This window comes from Anticarsia gemmatalis, chromosome 8 (assembly GCF_050436995.1).
Source record: "Anticarsia gemmatalis isolate Benzon Research Colony breed Stoneville strain chromosome 8, ilAntGemm2 primary, whole genome shotgun sequence".
Taxonomy (NCBI): domain Eukaryota; kingdom Metazoa; phylum Arthropoda; class Insecta; order Lepidoptera; family Erebidae; genus Anticarsia; species Anticarsia gemmatalis.
In genome coordinates, this window is record NC_134752.1 from 5,560,938 (window position 1) to 5,580,369 (window position 19,432).

General features: G+C 33.3%; 1 protein-coding gene across 1 annotated transcript in view; it reads left to right on the top strand.

The window, feature by feature from the left end:
• The first annotated feature begins 841 nt into the window (after positions 1–841).
• The window catches only part of LOC142974784 (putative inorganic phosphate cotransporter), a 46,736-nt gene continuing 28,145 nt past the window's right edge, over positions 842–19,432 (top strand). The window contains exons 1-3 of the mRNA XM_076117299.1: positions 842–1,066; positions 5,098–5,255; positions 18,208–18,410. Coding sequence (XP_075973414.1) covers positions 5,153–5,255; positions 18,208–18,410 — 306 coding nt within the window. The 5' untranslated portion in view covers positions 842–1,066; positions 5,098–5,152. The remainder of the gene's footprint in view (positions 1,067–5,097; positions 5,256–18,207; positions 18,411–19,432) is intronic.

Sequence of the window (19,432 nt, forward strand, 5' to 3'; positions counted from 1 at the left end):
ACTATATTGGGTATACGAAGCTGGGTTCATGATAACTTTGTTCTCCGTTCAAATGGTAAACGTATCATTGATTTTAGTTTAACACGTTGAGTCTATGTAAACAGGTTTTGCAATCTCTCCTCACTTCCTAAAATAATCCAATTAATTTCAGTTTTAACGGCGTTTTGGAAACCTGTTTTTTGTATGTGATCACACGGAGAGCTGGCTGACTTAGAAGCAACCATTTGCTAGAAAATAATATTCTTATTTGAAGTTTAGCTTCTTACTTTGGCTAGCGTACTTTAAAGTGACATCATAATGTTATGCGTTATATTTTCATTATGAATATAGTTTTATTGCATACAGCTGTTTGTCTCGTATTCCTAATGAGTCCTAGTGGCCTGGATTTACCGTAATGTGGTGAACTCGCAGAAACAATGCCATTAAAACTATTGACGTAGATTCATTAAATGACTTAACACATAGTCACATACCTAAAGAGGAAAAACGTATGTTTTCCTTCGATACTATTTATCTTTTCAGTTACATTCCAATAATAGTTTGTTGTTTACATACACTTTAATTTAAAAAAAAAAATCAGATATCAATTATCGCTATGAATTTTGCTCTTTCATTTTTGGACCTCTACATCATTTTCGCTTCATTCTTACACGTTATCTCCCGAATTCGTTAAACTAAAGAGGCTATACTCGCACGTGTGTTTCAAAACGTGCGATTTAAGTAATAGGTGGTAACAAAGTATCGCGGCATCGGTGACCCTACACAGCAGGTATCGTTGTAAAATTGTTTATAGGATTCAAGGCCGACAACCTCGCGTCGGCCCGCGACTCAAGCGAGTTCAGTTGACAATATTCGCCATGCGCCGGCGTCGAGCACGCGGATCGTAGGCTTCAATCTTGCGCACAATTGATAAATACAATATATACGATAATAATCCGTAAACCGACTCACTGTAGTTCTTACAGCCGTTGTTGAGTGTTGTGTGAATTATGTTAACTGTGATCTATCTGTGAATTAGTTCGTGAATTTATTGGATACGATTTTGCCGTTTCTAATCGAACTTTGCGTAAGTTAACTTTAAGTTTATCGGATATCTGCCGGCTTTTTATTTTAATACTTTTGGGTTTTTTAATATACTAAGTAATACACTTTTAAGTTACATCGTTAGTATTAAGTAATAAAATAGATTTAAATTATTAACTTAAGTTAATAGATGCGATATAGATATAGATCATATTATTATTAGAGATAGAGTTTACGAAATTGCCAATTTATGTAACGGAAATTGGCTGTAATATTTCCATGGAAATGGTTTCCTATGATGGTTGAATAAAATTAAAAATAAAATAATTAACATTATCATTAATGATACTATTTATTTGTCATATGTGTGCTATGTTTTATAAAAACATTTATTACAGAAACGATAACAATTTTAATGTTTTTCAACATCACAATGTTAAATGAAGATAGAACACGTTTTATGTAGTTTTTTTTTTGTAAGTTGTTCATATCGTATTAAATTGGTTTAGTTCAGTAAAAAATATTACAAAGGTAGCAAAGTACGTAAGGTAAAAAACGTAGGGCCTCTTATTGCCTCTAATTACACGGTTTGCGGAATGGTTTAAATGGTTGCTGGCCAACGACTTCTGCGCCTAGTAACGGATTCGATTCGGAGAACACAAGTTACAACTTGGCACAAAGCTATTTGGGGTCACAAGTTGTAAAAAAATATGCTAATGGGTGACCAACAAAAATTGATTTTATAGATTCTCATAAAAAATGACTTTTATGTTGCTAAGTTAGTAAGTACATAATTAATGGCGAAAAATTATAAGCGATTTAAATCAAAATTATACTAATTCAATAATGGTTAACATAGGTTTGTACTATATAAGGAAATCGAAAATCTACAATCAGGTGATTGATAAAATAAATTGTACCTTGTTTCCCGTAATTAAAGTTTATTTTATCTATAACGGAAGTAATTTCAAAATTAACGTTGAACATCGTCTGTAATTAGGGTAACTTTATAAACACCAGCTAAATAAACAATACTTTTAGAATCAGTGTATATTTTTTTATTTTTTAATTACCGTGCTAAAAAAGGTCACAGAAAATGGGCAAATAACCATAAAAAATATTGCTATATTTATGTGGATTTGAGAATCGAACCCACCATCCTTTAGCTTGGCTACCACTCTTATTTTAGTCACACGTGACGTCTAACAAACAAGTAAAGTTTACATAAAGTAGCAGTAAAACACGACATTACAATGTTAATCAATTACAACCTAGTTGGATTGACATACAATGAACATAGCCTCGACTTTTCAGTTAAAGGTCTGGGCCTATGTTACTTTTGTTTCGAATACGGTTCATTTGTTCAGCTAATTAGTATTACAGAGATATATAGAATGTATTAGAAATTATTATTTCCGAATTGTAAAATAATGCGAAAATCAGTAGCGCAAATCTCTATTACTATCGACTACCGACCTATCATCGAGAAATTTTGTATGAAAATTTGATCAGCGCCTCTGACGGGCGTCGTAGAAACTTTTTTGGCACTATATTCTAAATGTCTTAATGTCGATAGCTAGCCGGTTGTCGGTAGTCGATAGTGGTAGAGAATCGAAGTACAGGTGTCTGTCTGACACTGTCATTGTAGTCAGTGTGACTACAATTCTGTTAAATTAAATATGGGAAGGAAATAGAAAACAATTTTCCTGTCCAAATATACGCTAATTCATTACTGTAATCATTCTGATAACAAAAAAGCAATTGTCATTATATGTATTTTGCATATTTATCAGATATTTTATATGATTGTACAAAATATTTTATATAAAATGTAAACATTATTTACTTAAAGTTATCTGTTGACAAAGCGTTAGTCCAGATTAGGTATTTTGATAATAGGCAAACACGATAAGGTACTCCAATATTGCTATCTATTAGATTGGCTAGACAAGATTTTCTGTCATCGTGTTACCACGCCAATAGATATCGATTCATTTAGTTTACGACAAATAAATATAGCAAATTTATATTTTTTTGCATTAATCACGTTGAATTCTGAAGCCCTCAAAGACTGACTGGGAGATATTTTAGTAAATCTATTTAAAAGACATTATACTTTCGCGATAAGATTTTAAACTCTCGCGTGAGTACTTAAATAAATGCTTAAACATTATGCTTGTTTTTAGTTTAAAGTTTTAAACAATGTGATTATATAGTAGCAATTTAAAAAATCGCAACAAAAAGAGATAAAAAACGTAAAAATATCGATTTCCAGCTGTCAAATTAAATTAATATTTTATTATATTTATTACCCATTCTAATATGTTAATACGAACCTATTTTTGACGGACATTAACTAAATATGCACATAGCACAGTCACATAAAACCTGCTATGAATGGATCGCAACACGTTTTTGAATATATTATTTTTTTGTCCAACTAAATGTGTATAATGTGATTCAAATATAAATTAATGTGGGTGTGATTTTACATAGTTACATCCACGTACTAATGTTTTGTCAACGCCACGTTATATACTTGTGCATACTGTGAAATACTTCATTGATGTAAACTAAGTGCAAGTGATTCGCTAGCAAGACATTTTATCAGATATTAGACGCACAGATTCTACGCGCTCATTTAAAAATCTATACTAATATAATAAAGCTGAAGAGTTTGTTTGTTTGTTTGTTTGTTTGTTTGTTTGAACGCGCTAATCTCAGGAACTACTGATCCGATTTGAAAAATTCTTTCAGTGTTAGATAGCCCATTTATTGAGGAAGGCTATATAACATCACGCTACGACCAATAGGAGCGGAGTAGCAACGAGAAATGTTACAAAAACGGGAAAAATTATGACGCATTCTCTCTTATGTGACGCAAGCGAAGTTGCGCGGGTCAGCTAGTATAAAATATTTTGAACGAATATTCGATCAATTGTCGACTTATTAAGTAAGAACAGAGCATAATGCTCTAAAAAGTTAAAGAAAAAATGATACTCCTCTCTTTTCGTTTTCTGTTTGGAAAAGAAAAACGTAAAAAAATGTTTATTTTTTATTTTTTTTTGTTTATTCAGGTGTGTAAAATAATGTCATCTAGAAAAGTAATATTCCTTTAAGTTGTTAGCAGCCTTCAAAAGGTAAAATGAATATATAAAACAATACACTTTTAAGGGAGCTCAGTATCGCAATAAAACAGACGCTACATTTTTCGTATAAACAATCGAACAATACCGTATCATGTCAATTTAGGTCGCGGCAGAAACAAAAGTTAATTATAAATCTGCTTTGTTTTGTGACCTAAATAAATTATGCGGAATAAAACAATCGTTTCAAAATCAAAGTGATTTCATTATTATATTTTATATTATTATTCAAATAAATCACACTACGATACATAGGCAAACCGCAAAATTAATGAACTGGCAATATGTTTAATAGGATATCACTTTAACCGCTGTATTCAATTATATAAATCCAGAATGATATTTTGTTGAAGATAAATATTTTTGACTAGGTGAATACCGCAACTTTGCCCGATAAAAAGCCTATGTCTTTCTAGATGGTAGAATCTATTGCCCTAATTCAATTCGTTTAGGCATACAAAACCATTTTACACTAAAGACATTCGAACAATTAAACATATCGCATTTGTAAATATTATTTTGTAGTATGTAGTAATAGAGACATAAAAACTACTTAGCTATCTATAAGACCTACAAGTTACATGTAAATGAGACGGCAAAAAACTAGATGTTCTTCTTAAGGTATAAACCGATTAAAAAATTCCAACACGATCATTAAACGGCGTTTGATAGCAGCAATTCAAGTTATTTTAACGTCACTTATCAATCGTGTGACAAATTATTTACCTCTTTAAATGTGATAAAAATAAAACCGTCTGATTCTGCATTATTTTTTACAAATAGTATTAGTATGACCTAAGTCCCCAAACCACACTTGGCCGACGTGGTAGACTCATGGCCTAACCCTCCTTCATTACGGGAGGAGACCCGTGCCCGCAAATGGGACGTTAATGGCTTAATTTTCTATTAATATGGCCTTATTTTTCAGACTAAATCAATAAAGAAGAAAGGTTTTGGAGAATAGTTCCAAATTTCTCCGCAAGATGGAGGACCAAGAGGCGCAAGTGCAAGCGCACAAGTTACTTGGACAGAAGACACAAATCCCTCGAAGATACGACAATGGATTCACGAGAGCCCTACGATCATGTAAGTATTATTTTTTATCTATAAGTACAATTGTTTACATTTGTTTTCAGCTGCTATTCACGTGATTTACAGCTGAGTGATAAGGTGACTGTTATTTTTATTGAACGCTAATACCATTGAACTTTGTAGTTTGACTTTAAGTAAAATATAGTTTGGTAACACGTGAGACTCGTAACACGTGAGCTAAATAGATAAAATTATCAACAAGGTTTAAATCTAAGTTAAAAAAGGATTTTTAAGAAATCTTTTAAGATTTGCAAGATACCTTTTATAATATTATGAATAACAACGTTACATGTAATAAAGGACGAGTATATAGCCATATACCAGGCACGCTACTAAACGCCGGGCTACTATAAAAATATATTATATGCCAAACTCGAGAACTGAATCCAAGATCAAAAATAATGTATTAAGAACATTGTGGAATCATACGCATACAAAAAACTGAATTATGAATGAAATGTAATTAATTGCAACGATCAAAGGCTTTAATGAAGATTGAGTAACCAATTGTAAAAAGGAAAAAAGGGGCTTGGCAATGACGTTGCATAATGATGAAACACGTGATACATTTACGCATCAATTTATTGACGTAGGACAGGTCTTTCCCGCCTTTTCATTCATTGGGACATTTTTTACCTATTTTCCTTCAATCGTCATACTGCAAGGACGGAAAAAATGCTTGAACAGTTATACGAGGTCGGTTTACCTTTTGAGGCTGGAACTTTTTACTATTGCCTGTAAATTACTCATTTTACCGACAAGGTAGATTTAGGTTTCATCATAATTGACATAGTTTTGTCGTTTTGCTTAGAACTAGTTTTATTCCAATATAATAATAGCTATGCGTCTTTGGAGGAAAATTTGTTCTCGGTTAAAGAGACAAGTGGCCGAAAGTGGAAACTTATTTATATGTAACCAAGCCATAAGTATCATGTTATTCTGATCGCTTTGACATGTATCGTAAAGACTGAAATATGTTTTAGCATCAATAGAGTCCAACTCAGTAGAAAGCATGCACGGTTTAGCTAAAATAAAATTAAGATTTTTTGTATTTTTAAAATAAAATAGCAGTACCGATAAGTCACTTAAGCACTTCGCATACAAGACTCTTTGCTTTGAGGCACTATAATTTTTTTATGAATTTCAGCTGCATCCCATCTTAACTAACTGCTGTAGTCTTGAGTTATTTGATTCAGAGCTGAATATGGTTATTGTAATATGTTTTTTATTGCACAACTCCCACACGGTCATTTGATTCCAAACTAAGCAGAGCTTGTACTATGGTAACCAAATAACTGATAAACATACTTGTATACTTCTAAATACATACTTATATAGATAAATTGACATCCATATTCCCATGGAAGTAATCGAACCTCGTCATAGTTAAAACCGCACTTCACACATCTGAGGCAAATGTAGCACTTCAAAGCCACACGCAATGAAATCAAATCCGATTATACTAGAATTACGCAATTGATAGGTTTCCACTCTATTCATTGACGGTATATTCAATATTGCAGCGTTTCAAACTAAATGTTGAGATTCAATTTGAAAATCCTATTAATAATAATTATTCCTGCAGTATCCATTATGACTGATATAATATTATTGATTAATGCTCCCCGTACTATATTTTTATCGTCTGCCTATTTGCTGCATTCGGTAGTGCATACTGCTGCCGCGCAGAGGTCTCGGGTTCGTATCCAGGGTCGGACCAAAAAGTATTTTCTGAGTTTTTCTGTTAGGAATTTCTCAGTGATTGCCTAGAGTTAGAAAGTTGAGGTTGTAAACCTTTGTGCTTCGGAGAGCACGTGAAGCCCTCGGTCCTGCACTTAACCTCTCACTTAGGAGAACATTTTGTTTTTCTTGGCTATTCGTCCTACATAGTAATATTATCAGCCTTCCATATACTTTTTTTCTCCGTCATTCAAATCAGACATTTCTTTAGATCTCGCCGCAACACGACATGTTATTTACTAAACTGAGATAATATGATGCTATTTTTACTTTTGATAAGGACTCAAATGTGCACTTTGGTTATCAGTCGAGACTTGAGATCATAATAACAATATTCTTGAAATAACTTTAAGTATTTTTTCAACGGAGAAAAATAATAACATTTCCTGAAAAAATATTGTGTACTATAAAGTATCCTCCAGGATATACTTGCAACAAAAACATTTTTAATTGTATTATTTCAACATACAAAATGAATTAACCTCGTCAATTTGAAAATGAAATTTGTGTTGGTAACATAGCGATATCGAAATTATCAACATCCATTGATACATGAATCACATATGGTCTAATAAACAGAGGCAGTGATAGAAACGTTTGAAATACGAGCAATTCATAGATACTCTGGTTTCGCAATTATAAGTACTTTGGTTCAATGAACACAGGGCTCAATGTAACGCCCATACAGTAATAAACAGTATCATTCATTTAAATGTAATTTCAAAGACAAATCTCGGTTTTCATTAAAATATAATACGTCGGTAGAGACACTTGCAAATTATATGAAAGGATATTTAAGAAATCTTCAGTAACGCCTTGTAAAATGCCAAAAATTTTTGTAGAGATATATTCTTCGTGACTTAGCTGAACCGTTTTGATTGGTAACTTCGCTTTTTAAATTCTATCATGCTCTTAAATTTGACTCTAACTTTTCTAAAAAAAAAACAGATTAAATTATTTAACTGCACGTTTGGCGCAGTGGTTTAAGCGGTCACCTCGCCGCAACAACCGTAGCGCCGCGTGTGGTGGGTTCGAATCCTACCCGGGACAAATCTTTGTGTGATGAGCACGAGTATTTGTTCTGAGCCTGGTTGTCAATTTATCTATATAAGTATATATTTAGAAGTATATAAGTATGTTTATCAGTTATTTGGTTACCATAGTACAAGCTTCAGCTTAGTTTGGAATCAAATGACCGTGTGTGAGTTGTCCAAAAAATATTTATTTATTTATTTATTTATTTATTTATTTGTTTCTTACAAACATGTTTAGAACTACCTGTCAGTAAGGAAGACAAAACACATATGAACTTATTCGCATACATTTTTTTTACAATAAGGCAGAGGCTTTGAATACTCTATATTAAACATATATAGCCTAAAGCCTTCCTCAATAAATAGGCTATCTAACACTGTAAGATTTTTTCAAATTGGATAAGTAGTTCCTGAGATTAGCGCGTTCAAACAAACAAACAAACAAACAAACAGACAGACAATCAAACAAACAAACTCTTCAGCTTTATAATATTAGTATAGATTGCCTATCTGCAAAATCGTGCGTTTTGATCTTTGATCTTAGTCAATGCATATAAACGACCGTTGTCAATTCGAGACCCATAGCGCCGTCGAGACTAGTGCAATATCATCAATCAGGCTCAAAGCTCAAATAGTACGTAACCTGTTTTGAGAAGTAGGTACTAACTTACCGCAGTACAATTACATCACTCTTGCTATTTATAGAAAACCTATTTGCCACAAGACACTCGACTTTGTTTTAGAATGTTGTGTAGGACAAAATTGTTGCTTAAGGATACAATTGAATAATACTAAAATATTTAATCTGTTTAATTGCTGTCCCAATACTGTGCTTGGGTTTCTCCCCGGTGCGAAGGTATAGTTAACTATTTTGAGTTAACGCCATTTTATTAGTCGATTGTGGATTTAACATTCCTTATAGAAGCACACACAGTCCTTGTAAAGTCTTACCTTATTGAAATGGTTGCATCTCAAATCCCACTACAGTCGTATTGCTTAGCCTTTAAAGACATGAACCGACGAAAGTTAGGAGCGTGATACTTGGTGAGTTAAGGTCTTAAGTTCTCCAATGTAGATTGGTGGATTGGTTTAAAGGATAGTAAAAGACAAAAGAGCACGGGGACAGAGACCTAATATATAATTGAAAGTCAACAAAAAAAACCACATTAATTGTGTCGTAGGATATTTTTCAAAATAAATGCGATAAATACGGCCATTTTTATTGGATAATCACATCGGGACAAAAATCGGGTCCACTTCTTTTTGGACAGGTGATAGAAACATCTTGAGTTTTCAGTTCATCTCTATAACAATATTAACTTAAACTTTAAAAACTTATAATATTTAAAAGGGATTCTGGCAATAAAACCCTTGATTTTCGTGCCAAGAAATATACCGACGATGGCAAAATCGTGCAAAAATTTAATCGTGAGAGATAAAACCCACCTGCCACGGCAGCTGTATAAAAACCTGAATATTTGCAAGATATGAGTTTGAAAAAAAACCATATTATTTCAAATTGTCCCACCTTGAGCTAAGTAATGCAATTCAGCTACTACAACGTGTCTAGCGGTACAATATAAGTTGAACTTTGGATGGACGCCAACGTAACGGGTAGTGATGAAATGACAAAATTGTTCTAGCCTTTGAATTCCTTTGTAGGTTAATAAATATTTATATTTTACTATATTTTTACTAGTTTACTAAGTCTCCAACCCGCAGTTGGCAAGCGTGGTGAACTCAAGGCCTAACCCCTTCCTCGTTGCGGGAAGAGACCCTTGCCCAGCAGACGTTGATTTGTATTAAACTCTGCTTTAAGAAGATAAATACAGAGAAACTGATGAAAGGCACTCATATTAATTTTACACAGACATACTTTTATCGACGCGGCACCTTCCATGATCCATCCAGTAATTTTACGTCTGTTAGTTTATTTCTTTATGTCAGTTAAGTGTATGTTTGTGAAATCCATAAATCACAATTCAAGCTAAATACGGAAGATACTTAACTTTTACAAAAACAAAAATATTGTCTCAAAAATAACAAAAATAATATTAAATTCTATGAAAACTTATCATCTTGTTGTTGACTAGTAAACAACAAATACGAACTTCTCACATGAAGCGATAACTGGCAGCTAGAAAAATAAAAACAATAAAGACACAACAATCATAGACTGTAAGTAATAGGTATCATATTACATTATGTGCGTAATTAAGTTTTGTCTAGCGCTTGAACTCGCCAGGTCAACGTCTGACCTTTCATTACTGAATGCACTACATACTATTATCAACAATGCAGTCGGTGCGACGTGAAGGTACGCGAAGAAAATATTCGCAGGTCCAGTTTGAAGAACGACATAAGTCCATTTTGAATTAATTTAGACTTAAGCTAAACGTTTAAGTAAGAAACAACAAAATATAGAACTAAATTTATTTTGTACATTTATACAAAACTTAAAAGTAGATATTATATATTTTTTGCCGTTATCATGTCATCTAGAATTTACTTCAAAACAGAAAAATTATTAACACTTATAATATATGTTCTCAATAAATACTTTCTAATACAAAATGGCCAACAAATATCCTTATTCTGTAAAGCTCGCATTTCAACCTTGTGCATTTCTTCCACAGCACCTTTAAACATAACAATGGCTTTTCTATACAACATAGTTACTTTGTTCCCACTGACTTTCTTGTAGCAAAAGTAACTACCGTGTAATTCTACGACACATAATAGAGTTTCACGTAGAACATTACCTTCGTGAGTAATTTTGTTGCACTAGTTCCGCAAAGTATGGCGCAGGGAAGGTTTCAAAGTATTTTTATTATTTAAGTAAGGTTAATGGACCTGAGACTCTGACTAACTGACACTTTTCACTAATAAGTCCACAAATAATTGTTTCGTGCTGGTTGTGCTTTGTGTCCGTTGTTTGTATGTTTGTAAAAGTCCCCGCAACACAAGAGCAACTCTTAATGCGGGAGTAGTCTTTAAAAACAAAAAAGAAAAAAAAAAAGAATTTGCGCATGTATGGCTCTAATGGTTATCTGAAACGTGTATAATACAGACCTCCAAAGTATAATGAGTCAACTGACATTAGAGTAATAAAAAAATACACGAACATTAATCATGGTTTATTAAGTACGTTTATATAAAAATAACACATAAAATACATACATTTTTAAGGTGACTCAGTATACTTAGATGTACCCCAATCTATTGAGCTTTCTTCTATCCACTGCGGAGGATAGTACTTTGGCTCAGTACGTGCTCACTGCGTCCTTCTAAATGTTATTGAAACCGGCTGTCCCCGTTTTTTTACTAGTGTTTTCAGTATTCGTGCGCTCTTTTAGATCATAAAGTGACATTAGGCAGCCTTAGATTAGCTCTAGCCTAAAAGGTAGTCTTAAAGAACGCATAAAAATGTGTTTCGCATTTCATATAATGTCGTTTTGTCGTTTTTGCATTAAAAAGTAACGAAATTTTTACATAGATCGTGACAAATTCGACATTTAAAATATTTGTAGGATATAAATACGTGTGGTTGACTTTACCTACACAAAACAAAGTATGTCTTGCACATTCTCCAATGTCATCAAGATATCCACAGGTTGTCTCTTGCCAATTGTTTAGACGTCTGTTCCCAGTGGAACAATATTTGCGCGCTAATGTTTGCCGTATGCGCACTATCTGACAGTCAATGACATTGGCACAATTCTGTTATTGCTCACTGTATTGATATTGAGACCATATTCAGTTCATTCGATTATGTGTTTTCAGTCACTACTTAGATATGGGTAGGAACACATTGTAAGACACGAAATATGTTATTAATGTAATTATTGTAAAGTATTCTCTCTCTCTCTCTCTTTCCGAAGATTTAAGGATGTCGTTGTCATTATCTCATGATTTTTTTTTATCACTAATTGTGACGAATAGTAATAATGACTTGGAATTTACTGTTTTTATTTTTGTTCCAAATTATTTCCTTGCGCAAAGAAACTTACACTCAACTAGCTTTTAAACTTAAAAAGTGTAGATAAGTAGCATATTTCTATGCCAATCACTTATACATAAAAGTCATTGTTCATACAAATATGAATATTATTCATTCATACGAGCTGTTTGCAATTTTGTTCGTCTATGTAACGGTACAGTACAAGTGTTGAATTCGGATAAGGGCGTGATAAACGGTATAAAAGTGTACACATTACTTTATATTCTTTGCTCAATGCTAATGAAAAAAGTTTTAAATAACAAGTTACTCTCCAGAAGCAAAACTCTGCAATACATAAAACTTATTAAAACAAGATATTTTTGTTTTTAGGGTTCCGAGTTAAGAATACACGAAAGAGTAATTTTCTATTGAAGTAATTTTTGATCAAGCAAAAAATAATTTCTTGCCTGCGGCTGTAAAGCACATTTCTTTTTCGTTTCCTTTAAACTGTCTTCTTGTGCTTCAAAAAAAGCTATTATTTTTTAATGTTATATGAAATTACGATTTCAAATTTGTATCAAAATAGGAATGGGCATTTTGTTAACTATATGTACGAAAAAATTATCAAGTGACGGAACTCTGCTGGTTTATTGAAATTTTTATACAAATCTACGAAGAAAATTATGCACTTTTAAAATGGTGTAGTGATTGCTTAGATGTAAATATATGCCAGTTTCTTTTTTCAAATTAATTATTAGTCGTTTCAGAAATAAATGATTATTTTTTTATCGTATTTCGAAGTGAAAAATCAACACAATTTACGGGGATCGCACTCCCGTAAATTACAAAGGGTTTCCGGTCCCCAAAGATCAGCATTGTTCCATGATATAAATTAGCCATCTTAAATTGTTTTCCAACTCACTGACTATGTCTTTCCCAAAGTTGAAATCGGTTTTGCACTTTTGCCGTCTAGGGGAATCAGACTAAATCTAAATTGTAATTTGATATAGGTATAGAAAATTGCACAGCCTTTCAGGGACCAGAAGATTCGCATGAATTGTTTTATAAAAATCGAAACATATTTTTTAACAGTTCCTGCACTATAAATGTTCCTGTCTTATAAATGTATGACAGAAACATCAATCTAAATTGCAGCTTATTTCGTTACTTTGCATTTCATTCATGTTAGACTTGGTCCGCATAGGAATAGAAACACAGTAACGCAATATACGCAAGCGATTTAGCTTGAAAATGGTCTACAATTCGGTTTAGCCCTATACTACTGAACATGACCGCTTTTACAGCATTGTACACGTAAGTAAGCACTAGTGCGACAGACTAAACGAGGCATAGACTGAACGATCCTCATTTGGCTCAAAATGTGGGTATAGTTTTAATCCGAAAACCAAACAGAAAATGCGTAACGTGCCGTCACAGAACGTTGAACTAAGCGCTTAAACGTTCTCAGTGGACTATGTAGTCCGACAACTTAGTACAGAGCTTTATCAGCCACAATTTATCCCGATAATTCTACTAATATTTTAAATGCGAAAGTTTGTGAGAATGTATGTATTGTTACTCTTTCACGAAAATACTACTGAACCGATAAGGATGAAATTGGTATATAGGTAGTTGAAGACCCAAAATAACACATACGCTACTTTTTATCCCGGAGTTTCCGAGGGAACTGGATTTACACGGGAAGTGTTTCCACGCGGACAAAGTCGCGGGCTGCCTGTAGTGATCAATAATGCTGTGTATTTCTCAATAAACTACCTGTACCAAACTGTCTGCGGGTACTGATGAGCTAAATCCTGGAGTTTGTTTACCTTTGCTAGCCGTGAACCTTGCATGCCTACTAGGTCACCTACTATAACTTCAATAAAAACAAAACTTCACACAAAAAAGTCGATTGATTCTTATCACGACTTTACTTATTTTCAAGCTTTGTTTGAATTAAATTTGTATTTTCTAAACCTACTAATATTCGCGAAACCAAAAATCGTAAATTGTAACGATACTCCGGATCAACGAACCATAGTTGGCCTGCGGGCTTTTTAATAAGTTGCTGAACCATAGGATCGATTCTCAATAGAAAGTAAAGGGCTTTAATCTGCTAGTGGGCGTAATGTTTGGAAACTTGTGACTGACTTGAGTCCGACCTCGGTTTTATGCATACATAAATGTAGTGTATTGTCGACTAATGTTCCTTATTTGGTTATAATTACATGAGCCGTTTAATAGACTGGGAAAGAATACGAAAAGCATATAAAATTGTGACTCGTTAGTCATGCGTTTAGGAAATCGTTTGTGGGATAAAATCTGGGGGCACGGAAGTGCCCCCGCAAGTCGAGCAAAAAAAAAAGCGGCACGGCCGTAACATCCTTTTCTCGAAGCAATTCGGGCTATTTTTGACACCCCTATAATTTCGTTATGGATAAAACAAGAAGCCTGGATTTTCAGCAACTAATTAGTCATTGTATAAACACAGTATATTTAAAATTTCAGTCAATTTGAACCAGTAGTTTAAGAATGACAACTTGTTAAAATTTTGAATTTTGTCACTCACTGATTCACTGACTCACTGACTCACCGATCATCAAAAGTCTAAGGTACTTCTAGCAGACTTAGAAGCTTAAAATTTAGAATACAAATAGGGTTTAGTGTCTTAATCATGGGAAAAATGTAATACTTTCTAATTTCGGTCCAGTTTTCTAAATACACCAACTGCAACAATAACTTTGTAATCCCATATAAATGTATAATATTACAAGGTTACATTTGCAGTTAATGAATTATTATTACTGTAGAAAATAAAATAAATAGGTGTAAATAGGTACCTACTATATGAGGCATAACGGGAGGGGGTATAGGGTGGTTAAGGGTGTTTAGCCCATGAAACTGAACAACATTCCCATAGGAAAATATGTTGAATTATGAAAAAAAAAACGTCTTTCCATACATATTGGACTTATGTTCGCTCTACAAAAAGAAGTGAGATGCCATCAAAAACATTCTGTAAAAACCTCAAGTCTCGCCGTAAAAAGTTGTGAGATCTATATAATACCAAGTCGATTAATCTATTTAGTCTCTACTTAAAGGACCTTCTGTCTTAAGTTATTACGTATGTTATTATAATGCCAATTAAAAAAAATACCTTTAAAACAAATAGATCGACTTGGTCATCGCAAGAAAACACAAATTCGCCATTAACATTTCAGGAGCATTAACTTCTCGTCGTGCTGATTAGTGTGATACAGACTAATAATTAAATCATGCGATGGCCAGGTCTATTTGTTTTAAAGGTATTTTTTTTAATTGGCATGATAATAACATACGTAATAACTTAAGACAGAAGGTCCTTTAAGTAGAGACTAAATAGATTAATCGACTTGGTATTATATAGATCTCACAACTTTTTACGGCGAGACTTGAGGTTTTTACAGAATGTTTTTGATGGCATATAGAGTTATTCCGTATAACTCTTTGAATTTTATTGGAATTCTTCTTTATCGAAGATTATTCAGTTCTTTTTAGTCTAGTAACACTTGTTTTCATCTTTTTAACATATTGTTGAAGTGCTTTCCGCATGGAATCATGTTTCGCAATTTCAGGGTTTTTATTTCGTTTTGAAGAAAGCTCAGTTATATTTCGATTGTTAAGCATTTTTATGTTAACGTTTAATATTAGTTTCTTACTCACTACCTATACATACAAATATAACAAATATAGTAGCAGCATTGTACAAAAGTAGGCTTTGCTGGCAACGTTAGAAGTAGGTACAAGTAATTTTAAACTTGCGCTTTACGTGTCAGTGAACAACCGCAGAAAGCGAGGCCAGGTATTCATTACACTTTCTAAGACATGAGAAATGTTCTTGTAGGTACTTAGTATCAGAATACTTGTTTTATAACCAAATATTAGAGTCGAACTATGCGTTCTAGACATTTTCTGGATGCATTTTCAGATTTTGTTTACAAGGATATGACGAATAGACATTTGAGTAAGTAAATCCAAAAGGGATTTTGATAAATTTTTAATGAGTGACATTTGTTAGGTAAATAAATTACTTATAAGATGTGTAAGAGAAGTTATTATATCATGCAGAATCTTTTTATTATTTTACTGCATCGTCTCTATTGTGATACGAACATCTAGCTATCAAAGATTTAAAAAATAGCTCTTAGCTAAGCAAGGCGATTAACAAAAGCATTATATGCTATCTGCTCGACAATCTCCATAGCTTGCAAGGAGTCGTAGCATTAACGAAATGCACCCCAACATGCAAGGCATGTGTGCCCGATATACGATGTCTTAGATAAGAAAGAAATACTGTAGTTGTAACACTTGTAACTCCAACTGATTGCACACATTGATAGTCGCTAACTGCTGAATGCAAAGCATTCTGGCAAAACCGGAATTTATATATTTTTACTTTATATAAAATGCTTCTGTAATGAAGATATTAACCTTTGTAAGTTTCATAACAGAGATAAGATTGTACATTGCCAGCGTCAGCCGAATAAAGAAAGATCTTACCGATTAGGTTTTTCATTGTAGGAGCACATACGGCCTAATTGTAAAGCTTCCTAATACTGAGTATCATTATTATTCATTAGGGATATTGTTTTGTATTATTTTTCACATAATTGTCATATACTGGGGCACGTTTGTGGAGTTTTCGTTACAACGGTATGTAGACTCTGCAAAAATCTCATATAAAGTTATCAGTAGCTCGATTCTCTACTACTATCGACTACCGACATCCGACAACCGACCTGTCATCGAGAAATTTTGTATGAAAATCTGATCAGCGCCTCTGACGGATGTCGTAGAAAAAATATTTTGGCAGTACATTCTAAATGTCAAAATTTCGATACCCGACAGTACCGACTGTACAGAATCGCGCTACTGATAATAAAAAATCAAGAATTATCTTTAGTAAATCTACTTCCCTCGAACTAGTTTGATGACAGTTTGCCTATCAAGCCGATCGTCCAGTAAGCACGAGATTAACCCATTTCCTCCAATCAACTCGTATCACGTTCGGGAAATGAGAACGTAAGCACTAAGCACTTGATAGAGATTTTTACTTCTACGACTATATTAAATCCTACTAATACCATTAGGACCAGTTTAACGGCTTATGGTTTAGTGTCTGTTAACTTATCTCATAGATAAAATAACCACAAAATTATAAAAATCACTGTCGAACCATTGGTCAAGCTAACCGTTGCTTATAAATGTAAAAAAGTATCCTATGGTTGTTATCAATGATGTTTTTGTTCCGAGAAAATTATGTTTGTCACATTGCAAGTAAATTATCTCGGATGAGTCAAGGAAAAAGCAAATATAATAACAACAAACATTTCAATATACATTTCTAAGAACAGATAAGTGTTGTTTTTAATTCTTAAGAAGATTTTTTATTGCTAGATTTAAAATGTACAAAATGCGGATTCCGCCGCAGTCCTGAGCTTGTTTGTGATTATGCCGCCGTAATGTATAAGTTTTTTATGTTTTAGGACTATAAATGCATTATTAAAATGAAGTTGTTATTACTTATCCCTTAAAAGCATCTGTCAGCCAAATGAAGCCTATGACAGATCGCAAAGCTTTAGGTAATGGCTCAAATTATTTAATTTCGCACAAGCCCTATCGTCTAAGCGACTAATAAAATTAATATTCAAAGTGCCATTCTCTATAAATTTTCAGTAATGTCTTTTAATACTGTAATTTATCACAATGTCCAGCCATTATGGAAAGTGCAACAGTTTCGTTAAGGACTTTAACCATTTGGCCGAGATTATTACTTTTTAATGGCACTTCAAGCTGTATTTGTAAGAGCCGAAACTTTTCACTGCATACAGTTTGGGTACTTTATTTTCGGCACTGCAGTGTAATGAAATTTTATTTTAAATATTACATTTTGAGAGCGTTAAGTTTGCAAATGCTTAAACACAAATAAATATGCACTTATCGAAGTTTACGTTGAAGTAACTGCAAACAGTTTTAGAATTGTTTTCAAATCACATCATATCAATCCACAGATTTTCATCTAAATTATTGCACTAATGAAACTAAAATAATCTTAGTTGTTAAAATATTTTTATTTTACGTTGATTAATTTCAAAACGTTTTAATACCCTCAAACACTACATAGAAAACATTTTGTTTATCACTTGTCTGTTTCGTATGATAATTTCTAACATCAAAATCTTTTGTTGTCCAGGTTGCGTCATCCCACAACGCTACATCCTCGGTGTGATGGGTCTCCTTGGCGTCTGCAACGCGTACACGATGAGAGTGTGCCTGAACCTCGCTATCACGCAAATGGTGAACCGCACTAAATCCGGTGAAAACGCATATGTTGACCCCTACGCCTGTCCCAGCGATGATATTATTACCAATAGTACTACAGTTATTGAGAGACCGGTAAGTAAAAAAAAAACAAAACCCTTCTATTACTACAAAACAAATTGTTTAAAGCCGTTTTATAGACAACTATCCCTTTTTAAAGCATTGCATTTTCAAAGAAATTGTCGTTCTTTTGCTAGAGTATGAAGATGTTGGATCTTAATAATACGGTATAGATATACGTATTCAAACGGCATAAATAAGGTAAGTGCTAGACTTTTCCCATTACAAATTCTAATAGGCGTTAAGTTCCAAGATGTCACAACAACTTATATTGTCATCGAAATCGGGAAAAGTACTGTGGTTGATCCTTCGTCACGAAAGCACGAACATCTTACAAATATAAATATTTAGGTCACGTTTGCGCAATGAAACTATTGATATAGATAAAACTTATTAGACAAGTCTTACCACTTTTAGATGACCGATAAGTTAAAATTTACATTATCTATACTAATCTATATTAATATTATAAAGCTAAAGAGCTTGTTTGTTTGATTGTTTGTTTGTTTGTTTGAACGCGCTAATCTCAGAAACTACTGGTCCGATTTGAAAAATTATTTCAGTGTTAGATAGCCCATTTATCGAGGAAGGCTATAGGCTATATATCATCACGCTACGACTAAAAGGAGCAGAGTACCAGTAAAAAATGTTACAAAATCGGGGAAAAATCTCACCCATTGTCTCTAATGTGACGCAAGCGAAGTTGCGCAGGTCAGCTAGTTATACCATAAGAAGTAACCTTATGTTAACCGGAGATTCTAGTTGCAATACCGTCTGGCCTCATTCGTGTTGCATATCAGTAATCTTAGCAATATGCATAACATGTATCAGGAACATTAATTAGCCACTTATAATACAGGTATCATACATAAAAGGTCGAGTGTTACTTAGCCTTAGACATAATAATAGCCCTGAAGGTTTAGTAATAAATAAAATTTGAATAATCATGGCAAATGCATGTTGTTTAGCAGAGTTAAAGCCTATGTTTACTTTTAGGGATTTAATGCGTAGCCTTGTTGTTAAGGAATACTATGATA